At 35.9% G+C, this 15207-nt stretch overlaps 1 protein-coding gene across 1 annotated transcript; it reads right to left on the bottom strand.

Annotated features, from left to right (window-relative positions):
- Window positions 1-4840: 4840 nt before the first annotated feature.
- On the bottom strand, window positions 4841-5776 carry LOC110259578 (olfactory receptor 2AJ1-like). The gene has a single exon (XM_021085061.2). The coding sequence runs from the start codon at window positions 5774-5776 to the stop codon at window positions 4841-4843; it is 936 nt and encodes a 311-aa protein (XP_020940720.2).
- Between the last annotated feature and the right edge of the window lie 9431 nt (window positions 5777-15207).

Raw genomic sequence — 15207 nt, 5'->3', positions numbered from 1 at the left:
ACCATCAGGTCTGAAACTTTACAATTTTTCTCCAAAGAAAAATAGCCACCACTCATAATATCACCGTCTTTTCCTCAGGCTCTCACAAATCCATCCAACATTTTTATTTAACTCTGCATCTCCTCTACCCCATTCATGTACTCATCATTGTGGAAAAGGATGGAGAAAGGCTAGACTGGCTTCCTGGAATCTGTGTTTACAATGTATTTAACATAAAGAAAAAAATCCATTATATAAACCAATAAATGGAGAAGGGATAATGGAAATTATGGGAAGAATATACAGTTCAGCAAGGTTTTCCTAGGTCATGTAGCCATTTTAACCCATATTATGTGGTCTTATATATTTATATATACACACACACCCACACCCACATATATACACAGTTATAGTTTTATATATATATATATACACACACACAGATATATATATATACACACATACAGTTATCTGAATATATACATACACAGTTATATATACATAGCTGTATGTGTGTATATATCTATATATCTATATATACACACACATACAGTTATCTGAATAGTTATTATATTAATGATTGAATTGATGACCCAGGATTCCAAGGTTAAATTTTCATTTAAGACCTTATGGTGCTTATGGTGTTCATAAAGTCTTCACAGATTACAGCCTCATTTCATGATATTTATCACATTCTATTCAAGTTTCAGGGAAATATACCTTCTCATAAACTGTTGGTGTTAGAGAAAATTGTTACAACCTTTTAAGAAAGTAACCAAAAAACATGTTAGAACACACTTAGCCTTAAAACTATTCCATATAAATGAAAGCACCAAAATATAAAATATATGTTCAATAATTTTTAATATAACTATCACTATCCATGAAAGCAAAAACCTGAAATAAGTTGAACATTGTGACATACATTCATATATTCATACTTCATTTTTTCTTTTTCATCCATACCCACCACATTCCCCAATGGAATCTAAGTGGCTGCTATGACCTATGCCACAGTTGTAGCAACACCAGATCCTTAATCCTCTGTGCTGGCCTGGGAGTTGAACCCACACCATCACAGAGACAATGCTGAATCATTAATCCACTGCCTAAACTGGGAACTCCCTACATTATGTCTACATCCAAATCTGTTTACTGGGAGAGATATCCATGAGGTATGTGAAGAGAACAAGTTGCAGAATGGCATGTAGAGCAACACAAATGTAAAACTCCATACATGTGTATATAAGTTAGTATATTTTTATTTGATCATGGGGAAGCATTTAGAGTAGGGTGTCAACATCGCTTCCTGAAAAAAGAGTGAATAAAGGGAATGAAGAAGGTATGTTTGAGATGTTTCCTTTGTTATAATAAATGGTGCTACAATAAATAGCCTTTGAAATTTTGCAAGTGTAACTTAAGCATAGGTTTTCAGAAGTGGAATTGTTGGGTTGAAGAGCACTGTGAATGTAATTTTGTAAATACTTGCAAATTCCTTTGTATAAAGATTGTATCATTTTGCATTCCCACCAACAGTATATGAAAGTGCCTATTTCCCACAGCCTCACTAATAACACATATTATTAAACTTTAGGAGTTTCATCAATTTTGTAGGTGAGGTATTATGTTTTTAGTATAGTATTATTTTAATTACTATATGAGCAGCAGAATGTATATCAATTATAACGCAATAAAGCTGTTAAATTAAAAATTTAAAAATCTGATGAGGCAGGTTTTTTTGGTTTGAGTAGTTGCTCAGATGGTGGCATTAGTCTCAAAGATTATATCACACATGGAGAAAAAGAAGTAGATTTAAAAGGAGAAGCTATGCATTTATTTTTTTTTCTTTTTGTTTTAAGGGCTGCAACTGTGACAAATGAAAGTTCCAAGACTAGGGGTCAAGTGGGAGCCGCATCTGCCAGCCTATGGCAACACTGGATCCATGATGCATCTTCACAGATGCCACAGCTTGCACTGATGCAGGATCTTTAACCCACTGAGAAAGGCTAGGGATTGAACCTGCATCTACACAGAGAAAACATTGGGTCCTTAACCCAATGAACTACAAGGAGAACTCACAAAAATATCTTAATGAACTTGAGGTGAGATAATCTTTTATATCCAATTGTCCTTGGAATCATAAACATTTGAAAAGTAGAGGACTTTGTCTTGGATTACCTCTTGTCTCCTGCCTACCCCAATTCAGTGTCCCTATCCCATTTTTAGTATCTCAGTCTCTTGGCTCCTGAAATGGTAGTTACTCTGCATTTTCTTTCAGAAAACCCTATTTTCCCTACATTCTATCCACACAATGTTCTTATTTCCATTTGAAAACATAACTTAGTTGCACAATTTTAATATTGCATTTAATATTGGAGTTGTTTTTAAAAAATAATCTATTTATCAAACAGATTTGAGTTATTCTACAACAAAAGATACACACATGGGACTGTTAAAGAAAGAAAATTAAAATTGTGAAAAAGATAATTGAAAGAAATAAAAGAAGGATGTCTTCATTAGGATAGAAATTCAATTTCCATGAATGGCTATGTACTTTTTTCTTTTTTTCTTTTTTGACTGCTCCTGCTGCATATGGAAGTTCCCAGTCTAGGGGTTCAATCAGAGCTGCAGCTGCGGACCTACACCACAGCCACAGCAATGCCAGATCTGAGCCACTTCCATGACTCACACTACTGCTCACTGGCAATGCTGGAAGCTTAGCCCACTAAGCAAGGCCAGGGATAGAATGCGCATACTCATAGATAACTAGTCAAGTTCATTAACACTGAACCATGATGGGAAATATCTGTACTTAATTATTTTCATTTCTTTCCCCTTAAAGGATTAAGTCATCCTATGAAAATATCCTCCTCCAGCAAAGTAGGTCACAAGCACATGGTCCAAAATGCTCAGTGCCTTCCCTGGAAAACAACTTACTATAAATTTCACATGGTTAAAGTGTTCATTTCCATGACTTCCATATAAAAAATAGAACTCTTTACTAAAATTTTCAAACTTCACTAATATGCTCTATGTTAGCTTTTTTTTAGGGCCGCACTTGCGGCATATGGAGCTATCCAGGCTAGGGGTCCAATTGGAGCTGTAGCCACCAGCCAAGCCAGAGCCACAGCAACGCGGGATCCAAGCCGTGTCTGCGACCTACACCACATCTCACGGCAACGCCGGAGCCTTAATCCATGAGCGAGGCCAGGGATCAAACCTGCAACCTCGTGGTTCCTAGTCGGGTTTACTAACCACTGTGCCATGATGGGAACTCCTGGACTCATATTTTAAAACAGAAACTCTTCAGCCAGAACTGTATTTTCTCATTGATTATTTCTCCCTTTCTTTTTAGAGCAAAATTCTAAAGCCATAATCTTATCTGTGGGACTTCCTTGGAGTACTGGAGTATCATGGAGCCACCAATTGGGTAGTGACAACCTCATGTTAGTATTCATTAAGTGACAACTCTCATTTTTGGAGATTATTAAGAGATGATTTTCATTATTCAGGAAAATGATATATTGATACAGCCTCAAGGGAAGTTCCCAGGGTCCTTCCTTGAATCAGATTTCCTAAACCTAAGCCATTCCTCTAAATTTCTGGAGAGATTATGTTTTATATTGTCACCATGGTTTAAATTTGATACAAAGATCTTTAAGTTTTCCAAAACTCAGCTTTTATATCTCCACAATAAAATGCCATATTAATGGCTTCTGAGAAATTTAAGGGGGGATTAGGATATCAGGGCTGTTTTTTGAGTATTTCTTATTTACTGAAAAGCTAATTTCTTTTTCTGTTATTTCAGTCATTAAAAAATGCATTATTAGTTCCTGATGTTATTTCTATCTATGTGTTATATAATCAATTTTTGACATATATAAGCATTTTACAAACACCTATAATGCATCTTGCTTAAAGTTTTATTCCAGACATGAACTTTGTCTCTTTTATATTGTTTTTACTACTGATTTACTCAGTTCTATGTGTGCAAAATTTAAAATTATGGAGTATTACAAACACAGAGAAAAACTTTATTCTCTGTCATTTTTGAAAATAAAGGTGTTTGCCAGCTACTTAACACATCCTACAGTTACACTGCAAGGAAATCAAGAAACTTTGAGATGGTAAATTATTTTTCAAGGACAGTCTAGAAACCCTAGCTAGTTCAATAAATAGATCACTGGCCCCCATTCTTTGGTACATGTGAGAACACTTAGAAGTTTTGTCGGTCAGATTCCTGAGCCTGACTTAAACATTCTAATCCAGCTGGGCTGATGGACACACAGATTTAGTTTATGGGTACTGTTAATGAAGGGAGCAAATTATTTTAAAGCAGATATGAGAACTAGTCATTGGAAGTTCTGACATAGACTGAAGACTTCGCATTTAAGAGGATATAGCATTCCTGTTAGGTAGAACAAAATAACACTGGTAAATTTACTTGATCCCTAACAATCTATCTTCATTCTTGTTACTTTAACCAGTGATTGCTTCTGAGGCACCACATGTATACTTGGTAATTTTCTGCATTCTGTGGGTGGTTCTTTCATGGAACCAACATGAAACTTGACAAATATTATGGTTCACATGACTATAAGTAGGAATAATGTAAAGGATTGATGGGCATATTACCTTCTCCTTCATTAGCATATTATCTGTGACAATTGGACAGAAACCTCAAGATGGGGAAAGGAAATGAGCTCAACATTATTTTTCTGCAGGTAAAGGGGGATAGAACAACTCAATTAAAATTGATTGATTTTTCCAGGGTCCTGCAGAGATTATTTTTTAAGTGATAAAATGCCCTTTGCTGGTGCATGTCTGGATTATGTGCAGCTGATAGTGAAATTTCTGCCTTCTACCTGGAGGACTGACACTTCCCTACCAACTTTTTCAGGGCACTTAGAACTTCTTTGTTTCTTAGACTGTAGGCAAGAGGATTTAAGAGGGGGGTAAGGACAGTTCCAAACAGAAAGAGACCCTGATTCAATCTTGGAGTTTTGGCAGAGCCAGGTCTCATGTAGATGCACATACCTGGACCAAAATAGAGACTCACTACACAGAGATGGGAGGAGCAAGTGGCCAGAGCTTTGTTCCTGACTTCTGGGGAGTTCATTTGGAGAAGAGAAAGCAAGATAAGAACATAGGAGGACAAGATGAGAGATAAGGGCAGCAACAAAACAAGGATGCTGGTCACCACCACAGCCTTCTCATAGGCTAAGATGTCCTCACAGACAATCCCAAGAACAGCCATGACTTCACAGAAGAAGTGAGGGATCTCTCTGGGGCTGCAGATGTGAAAATGCAAGGTGAAAGCAGTGTGAGCAAAGGAAGTAAATGCACCTCCAGCCCAAGATATGACAATCATATGCAAGCAAACCCTAGGACTGATGATGACAGGGTACCGCAGGGGATTACAGACAGCCACATAGCGATCAAAGCACATGAGAGTTATAAGGATACATTCTGCAATGGCCACAGTCAGGGAGAAAAATATTTGAGTCCCACAAGCCAGGAATGAGATGCTCCGCCATCCAGAGAAGAAGTTGGCCACCATTTTGGGGACAATGCTGGAAGTCAATGTCAAATCCATTAAAGATAGCTGGCTGAGGAAGAAGTACATGGGGGTATGGAGCCGGGAATCCAACCAAATGAGGAGGATCAGAAGAGTGTTGCCAGTGAAGGCAGCCATGTATATCAGGAGAGTAATGTACACTATAGCTGTGATGTATCTAAATTCAGGGAAGAAGCCCAGGAGGATGAAATTTGTGGTTTCTGTGTCATTCTTTTCCATATGGTTCTCTGTGGTGACAACAGAAAGGGAAGAGATTTGCAAAATCATCATAGTAGTGAAGCAGTTTCTTAAAGTTTGTTTAAAAATAATTTATAGCAATAATGACAAAAAATTCATCTATGATCACTTGCACCAATTCTTAACATTTTTATATCCATTTTCCTTGCTGTAATGTGTTTGAGAAACTAGAATGTACATATTATAATTCATTCCATTAACTTTACTTTTTGAGAGGCATTTTTGTATATTAAAACCAACTTTTTAAAATCATAGTTTTTTAACAATTATAAAATTTAACATTGGGTTGATAATTCACAATCTACATTTGAATGTTGCCCAGTTTTTCACTGTTTTCGAAAGCAATGCTATTTCTATTTTTATCTTTTCAGTAATTTCCTTAGCAAAATTTTTGAGGAAAAATTATATTTTTTCCCAGGTCAGATATAATAGATTTCTTTTGGTAATGAAAAACTTTGCTAATTTAATTTTGAAGGATTTTTATAAGTTTTAGAATACTTCTGCCTTACCCAAATCTTCTGGTTTGGGGATTATAATTTAATGAGAAATTGATCATTAGGACTGTGCTTTTTGTTATGTACATTTATTCTTACTTAAGCTTTTAATCTAGTTGTCCCTATTTTCTTTTCAGGGAAAAAAACTTTGTATTTACATGGTCTGTAGTAAATTCACATCAAGTATCAAAAAGTGATAGGTTTTTTTTCCTACACAAATTTGGTGTCCTGCTCTTGCAAAATTCATATTACCTTAACCATTTACAGTAGTTATGTGCATAATAGGCACAGGAGAATATTTTAGGGCCTTTTTCCTATAGGCTTATCAACATTTCCTTCTAAAGCTTTTTTAGCTGTATGTAATCCTTCTCCCTGATACCTGCATAGTACTTTAAATATCTGTGCAAACTCTTGCAGAGTTTACAAAAGTATATGCACCCATCTCCTATGATACTCATAAGAATTCATTACAAAAACCTGACCACAACTGTATCAGGATGTGCAAATGCAAGCAAACTGTACTCTGGAAAATAGTTTTCAAAATTCTAAAAAAGAGCAAACTGACTCTAGAAGTATCCAAAAAACTCAAAGTTATTTAAATAATGTTAAGGGAAGATTAATAATATAATGTTTACAAAGAGATGTTTATAAGCTTTTGAACAGATTAAAGAAAAAATTACATGTATTAGTTACAAACTTGATAAAGTTTATCACTAAAGCATGATTTAAACCATCCTAACAAACTTCTTGTAGACTCAAACACTCCAAAACCCTATTCTATTATCCTTTTGACACTCTGTGACATTCTTTTGAATGGTATTGAAAATACTATTTCTAAATTATTTGTCTGTTCCTCTCTTCATATGTGTGTATGTCAACATTAACAGCAAGTTTCCTTTGCTTTTTATATGAAGATCTAAAAGTCTTTTGACCCTCTCTACCCAATAACCCCTCCTCAGAAAGAGTGAGCTCAAGTGCTAGATCATCGTTCACTTTCTAAATTGTGCAATTTCAACTTATTGCTTCCATCAAGAACCTTGATTAGATTTGTTTATAAAAAATAGTGATGTTATTAGTGCAAGAATTATGATAAAAAAATATCTAAGTCTGCTCTATTGCTCAGATTACTAAAACCCTTCACTTCTCATGAAGAACCAGCATATTTCTGTGGGTTGGCATGGCCAAAAATAGTCATCTATATTTATATATCTAACTTCTATTTGTTAATTCCCTGTTGATCATCTTCAAACCAAGAGATTGCAAATAGTTAGGGCCTGCCTCATGTTAGTGCTTGATTGACTTGAAGAGTTAGCCTGATTTTAGATGTGGAGATAGTTTAAGATTAAAACACACACACACACGCACACACACACACACACACACACAAAATGACAAAATTGGTTAGTGTGTATCTTATTCTCTCCTGCCTTAAACTGAGTCTGGGTGAAGGCACAGAGTTTTATGTGCCAAATCTAGAGTTATCAGATGGTGAGCAACCCAGATTTAGAATGGCCAGATATTTGAAATTTCTCTCACTTTGCAAACAAGAAACCAGGGCTCCATGATTTAAGTGCTATGTTACACAATCTCCCATTTCTAGCTGAATTGTTACTTCCCAACTTGGCTAGGTTCAATTATTACAAATTCTCACTCCAAATTCTATTCATCACAGCCTGAATTTAAAAATAAATTTCATTGTTTGTGGTTATATGTGTTAACATATATCTCATCCTTTGAAACATGAAATTTATGATGGAACAGGCTGTTTGCTGAGCCCAGTTTTTCTCTATAGATCAAACATGTTGTCTTCAGTGAAAATAGGTTAAATTCATAATCAACTCAGGGCTGGAATCCAGGCCTTGGGACTCTGGATTTATTTTGTGAATAGGCCAAACTAGATGCTTTTAGCACAAAAAACATTTTTCTACCTAAAGGAATTATTTTGTTTTGCCTTATGATCCTTTTTTAATGATCCTTTTTTGAATTCAAAGCACTTTCCAGCATTTTATCTAGTTGGAATATAAAGGAGGAGGCTTAGCATTGTTATATCCACCTGAGAGATGATATCCAAAAAGTGCATACAACTTTGCTGGGCACATAGTAAATAACACTTTCCTACACCTGGACAAATTGTCTGTTTACCAAGACTGAGCCTTACAAATGCAATTAATAAATTAGAATAAACATTAGGAATGGGCTTTCCAATCTGGAAAATTTGAATTACTTCTCTATAAAAATGCTTACCTTGAAATTTGTGTTCAGTTAAATTTTCTTAGAAAGTATAAAATAGTCAAAATTCTTTCTGCCCATTGACTCTGATTATCTGTTAAAAAAGGAAAGTAAGCAAATAGACAAATAAAAAGTAAACAAATAGACAGATAAGTGAGTAGATCTTGATAACCTGTCTCTCTTTAGCCCATCAGGTTGTGAGCAGGGCTAGAATCTCCCTAATTCCCCAATGTCCTGAGATTCAGTGTAGAGTACCTAGTCAGCATAAGCATCACTGCTTCTTGACTCAGTCCCACCAGCTTCTCATTAAGGGCTAAGGGGCCCAGGTGTAGTGTCCTAGAGGAATCCTCTCCCCAGGATATAATTAGAGTTTTTCAAAACTATATATTAGGTACATACTCTGAATATTTTTGTTTTCTTTGCTGATACCAATTTTGTTTCCCAGGACATCCAACTTATAATTTTCTTTGACTTTTAATCATTTTCTCATGCAACCATTAGCAAGTTATTGATTTCTCCTAACGTTTCTTCTTTCCTCCTTCTCTTCCTTCCTATTCCAAGTACCAACACACTAGACCTATTTCACCTATCTAGAATTATCAACTTTGTCCTATTGCCTTGGCTAAATTCTCCCTTTTCTTCAAGGTCAGATTTAATTCTTGCCTTCTCCAGTAAAGGAAATATTCCTTTATTTCCACAGTAAACATCAACTTTTTTTTCCTTAAGTATGACAACTCTTTCTCTCAGCTAATCATAGCTACATTATTAATAGTGTAATAGCTACACTATTAATTATTTTTTAATCACTATTTAATTTTTTTTATTTTTATTTTTTTATTTTCCCACTGTACAGCAAGGGGATCAAGTTATCCTTACATGTATACATTGCAATTACATTTTTTCCCCACCCTTTGTTCTGTTGCAACATGAGTATCTAGACAAAGTTCTCAATGCTATTCAGCAGGACCTCCTTGTAAATCTATTTTAAGTTGTTAACCACTATTTTAAATTAACAATAGAATTTTTTTTTAGGGCCATGTGTGGTATATGGAATTTCCCAGGCTAGAGGTCTAATCAGAGCTGTAGCTGCCAGCCTATGCCACAGCTCCAGTGATGTGGGATCCAAGCCATGTCTTCGACCTACACCATAGCTCATGGCAGCACTAGATCCTTAATCACCTGAGTGGGGCCAGGGATCGAACCCATATCCTCATGGATACTAGTTTGGTTCCCACTGAGCCACAGTGGGAATTCCAACAATAGAATTTTAAGCTGTGGGAGCCTAGGGTTTTGCCTCAGTCCTCCCTTTTTCCCCAGTTTTTGATAGATTGACTTATTTTTAGTAGGCACCAACTTAACACTACTAGTTAAACTAAATTTAATTACAATCAATAAATGCTGTATTATACGCTGGTAATCAAAATGGAAAAAAATTCACCAAATCCTTGTAAGATGGGGAAAACTAGTTTATGAAAAAAGTGATTGTGGGAAATGAGTACCACAATAAAATTATTCAGGCATTACAATAGCAGCATTTGGAAGGAAGGATTAAATTGCCTAAATGGAAAATTGGTGGATGATCAAAGAATGGTTTCATGGGACTCATATCTGAAACTTAAAGAATGAATAGGAATGAATTAAAAGAGGAATGAGGAAAAATTTTTAAATATTTTTCTTCTGTATGGCATGGTGACCCAGTTACACATACATGTATACACTCTTTTTTCTCACATTACGTGTTCCACCATAAGTGACTAGACACAGTTCCCAGTGCTACACAGCAGGATCCCATTGCTAATCTATCCCGAAGGCTACATTCTGCATCTATTTATCCCAAGCTCCCAGTCCTTCTCAGTCCCTCCCCTTCCCCCTTGGCAACCACAAGTCTATTCTCCAAGTCCATGATTTTCTTTTCTTTGGAACGTTTCTGTTGTGCCGTACATTGGATTCCAGATATAAGTGATATCATGTGGTATTTTTCTTCCATTTTCTGACTAACTTCACTCAGGATGAGAGTCTCTAGTTCCATCCATGTTGCTGCTGTTTTTTTTATGGCCGAATAGTATTCCATTGTGTATATATACCACATCTTCCTGATCCAATCATCTATCAGTGGACATTTGGGTTGATTCCATGTCTTGGCTATTGTGAATAGTGCTGCAATAAGCATGCGGGGGCATGTGTCTTTTTTAAGGAAAGTTTTTTTCTGGATATATGCCCAAGAGTGGGATTGCTGGATCATATGGTAGTTCTATGTATAGTTTTCTAAGGTACCTCCATACTGATCTCCATAGGGGTTGTACCAGCTTACATTCCCACCAACAATGCAGGAGGGTTCCCTTTTCTCCACATCCCCTCCAGCATTTGTTATTTGTGGACTTATTAATGATGGCCATTCTGACTGGTGTGAGGTGGTATTGGAATGAGGAAAATTTAAGCATGGGAAGATGTATCTGAGGTCAAGACAGTTGGCTAACATGTCTTTTATGGAAAAAGTCATCAATTTTTTTCAGGACATGGAGGCTTTGGGGATGGACTGGGAATGATGTTGGAATGTAGAAGGAGGCTTAAAATGTACACCCAGCTTAGAGGATGTGAATGTGATCTCATCACTAAATTATTGTATATTCAACACCTCCCAGGGAAGAAGCATCTAAAATTAGCAGGTATTATGAATTAAAGGAAAGGTATTAGATAAGCAGCATATTTAAGTGGTTTCATCATTGAAGTAAGACTCAGCGAAGGACTTGAAGTATTAAGGTAAATGTGGAAACATCTTATGTTTGGAGAGGGTTTATTGTTTTTCCATACCCTATATCCTCTTCCACCAGTCACCATTGTTGCTTCTGATAATGGTTTTGTATGAACTCCAATCAAGTACTTTTGGCCACCAGATCCCATCAAGTGGCTCTTTTGGGATGTTTTCCTCCTAAATATGAATCTAAATATGGATCCCTAATTCAAAAGAAAATTGAACTGGTTCTTTAAAATAGATGTTTTAGTTTAAAACTGAAAAACTGAGGTTTTAGATTCATATTTAGGAGGAAAACATCCCAAAAGAGCCACTTGATGGGATCTGGTGGCCAAAAGTACTTGATTGGAAATCAAAACTACCGTGAGATACCACCTCACACCAGTCAGAATGGCCATCATTCATAAATCCACAAATAACAAGTGCTGGAGGGGCTGTGGAGAAAAGGGAACCCTCCTGCACTGCTGGTGGGAATGTAAACTGGTACAGCTACTATGGAGAACAGTTTGGAGATACCTTAGAAATCTATACATAGAACTTCCATATGACCCTGCAATCCCACTCTTGGGCATCTATCCAGACAAAGCTCTACTTAAAAGAGACACATGCACCCGCATGTTCATTGCAGCACTATTCACAATAGCCAGGACATGGAAACAACCCAAATGTCCATCGACAGATGATTGGATTCGGAAGAGGTGGTATATATACACAATGGAATACTACTCAGCCATAAAAAAGGATGACATCATGCCATTTGCAGCAACATGGATGGAACTCGAGAATCTCATACTGAGTGAAATGAGCCAGAAAGACAAAGGCAAATACCATATGATATCACTTATAACTGGAATCTAATATCCAGCACAAATGAACATCTCCTCAGAAAAGAAAATCATGGACTTGGAGAAGAGACGTGTGGTTGCCTGATGGGAGGGGGAGGGAGTGGGAGGGATCGGGAGCTTGGGCTTATCAGACACAACCTAGAATAGATTTACAAGGAGATCCTGCTGAATAGCATTGAGAACTATGTCTAGATACTCATGTTGCAACAGAAGAAAGGGTGGGGGAAAAACTGTAATTGCAATGTATACATGTAAGGATAACCTGACCCCCTTGCTGTACAGTGGGAAAATAAAAAAAAAAAAAAAAAAAAGAAAACACTGGGATTTTACTTAAATAAAAAAAATAATAAAATAAATGTTTTACAAGACTAATGATATTTTAAAATAAGCTTTTAATTTTTGTAAAGTTCTGCATTGAAAGGGAAGTTGCAAAGATAGTACAGAAAATTGTCATAAATGCCTCACCTCATTTTCCCCATTGTTAACATCTTATATTGCTATGTCCTTCTCTATTCCCTAGTCTTTGAGAGCAAGTCTATTCAAGGCTTTATATTTAACTAAATACTTTACATTGTAAATAACATTTACAATGTTCTGTCAATTTCTGCTATACAGCAAAGTGACCCAGTCATTCATGTATACACACACACACACACACATATACACACACACTTTTCTCATATTATCTTCCATCATGTTCTACCAGAAGTGATTGGATATTGAACCCCATTTATATCTACTCATCCAGTCTATGTCTTTTTAAAAATTTAAATATAGTTGATTCACAATGCTCTGCTAGTTTTAGGGGTACAATAAAGTGATTCATATATATATATACACATCTATATATATATACACACACACACACTTCAGATTCTTTTCCTTTATAGGTTATTACAAAATATTAAGTTCTCTGTGCTATATAGTAGGTTCTTGTTAATTATCTGTATTTTATGTGGTAATGTGAGTATGTTAATTCTAATCTACTTTATCCCTCCTCCCTTTCCCTTTGGTAACCATAAGTTTGTTTTATATGTCAGTGGCTCTATTTCTGGTTTGTGAATAAGTTAATTTGTATCATTTAAAAAATTCCATGTATCGGAGTTCCTGTAGTGACGCAGTGGAAATGAATCTGACTAGGGACCATGAGCTTGCAGGTTTGATCCCTGGCCTTGCTCAGTGGATTAAGGATCTGGCATTGCCATGAGCTGTGGTGATGTTCACAAACATAGGCCGGCAGCATCAGCTCCAATTAGACCCCTAGCCTGGGAACCTCCATTTGCTACAAGTGCACCTTCAAAAGACAAAAAAGATGAAAAAAAAATCCATGTATAACTGGTATCATATGATATTTGCCTTTCTTTCTTTGACTTAGTTCACCTAGTATAATAATCTCTAGGTGTTACAAATGGCATTATGTCATTTTTTGTGACGAATATTCCATTGTATAAATATACCACATCTTCTTTATCCATTCCTATCCTCATAGACATTTAGATTGCTTCCGTGTCTTGGCTATTGTAAGAGTGCTGCAATGAGCATTGTATTGCATGTGTATCTTGAATTATGGTTTTCTGCAGATATATGACCAGTAGTGGGATTACAAGATCATACAGCAACTCTATTTTTAGTTTACTGAAGAACCTCTGAGCTGTCCTCCATAGTGGTTGTACCAGTTTACATCCCCACCAACAGTGGAGGAGGGGTCCTATTATCCCACACCCTCTCCAGCATTTTATCTTTCACTAGTTGTGAGGTGATATCTTATTGCAGTTTTGATTTACATTTCTCTAGTAACTAGCAATGTTGAACATCTTTTCATGTGCCTTTAGGTCATCTGTATGCCTTCTCTGGATAAATGTCTATTTAGTTCTGCCTCCCCCTTTTTGGTTTGGGCTTTTTTAAAATATATATTGAACTGCATGAGCTGTTTGTGTTATTTTGGAAATTAATCTCTTATTGTTCACCTCATTTGCAAATATTTTTTCCTATTTCATAGGTGGTGGTCTTTTTGTTTTGTTTATGGTTTCCTTTGCTATACCAAAAGCTTTTAAGTTTAATTAGTTCCTTTTTTTTTCTTTATTTATATTACTCTAGGGGACATATCCAAAAGGCTTTTAGAGTTTGTATGGAAACACAAATGCTCCAAAAAGCCAAAGAAATTGAGAAATAAATGGAGCTGAAGCAACCAAGTTCCCTGACTTTAGACTATACTACATGGCTACAGTAATCAAAACAGTGTGGTACTGGCACAAAAAACGGAAATGTAGATCAATGGAGCAGGATAGAATGTTCAGAAATAAACCGGAGTAGCTAAGGTCAATTAATCTATGAAAGGAGTCAAGAATATACAAGGGAAAAAGGACAATATCTTCAATAAGTGGTGTTTGGAAAGCTAGATGGCTACAAGTAAAAAAAAGAACAACATGAAACTAGAACCTTCTCTTACACTACACACAAAAATAAACTCAAAATGGATTAAAGATCTAAAAGTGTGGATACAATGGAACCCCTCAAGGAAAATATAATCAGAACACTTTTTGACATAAATCTCAACATCTTTTTGGATTCCTTGCTCTATAAATTTTTCTTGGGGCATTTAGTATGTTTACATTTATGGTAATTATTGATATGTATGTTCTTGTTGCAATTTTGGTACTTGTTAATTTTTGAGTTTTTTTTCCCTCTTTCCTTCTTTTTTTCTCTTTTGACTTGATAACCATCTTTATTGTTATGTATGGATTTCTTTTACTTTGTGTGTTTGTGTGTATAACTATTGTATGTTTTTACTGTGTTGGTATCATGAAGATATTTTATAGTAGCTATACAATATTGATGGCCACACGATTGGTTTAAGTTGCTGATATTGTAATTTAAAGTGTATTTTAAAATTTTTTTAATATTATTATTATTATTATTTTGCTTTTCAGGGCCACAAGTGTGGCATATGGAAGTTCCAAGGCTAGGGGTAGAATTGAAGCTACAGCTTCCAGCCTACATCACAGCCACAGCAATGCCAGATCTGAGCTATGTCTGCAAACTACACCACAGCTCATGGCAATGCCAGATCCTTAACCCACTGAGCAAGGCCAA

Source organism: Sus scrofa, chromosome 2 (assembly GCF_054392235.1).
Source record: "Sus scrofa isolate SSC_HxYL_T2T_F1_AM1 chromosome 2, Sscrofa_HxYL_maternal_Yorkshire_Landrace_v2.0, whole genome shotgun sequence".
Lineage (NCBI taxonomy): Eukaryota > Metazoa > Chordata > Mammalia > Artiodactyla > Suidae > Sus > Sus scrofa.
The sequence above is the reverse complement of the archived record's forward strand: the minus strand, read 5'-3'. Positions and strand labels throughout refer to the sequence as shown.

Excerpts from the sequence above, each read along its gene's own strand:
- LOC110259578 (XM_021085061.2), bottom strand. The coding sequence starts at position 5,776 with ATGGAAAAGAATGACACAGAAACCACAAATTTCATCCTCCTGGGCTTC.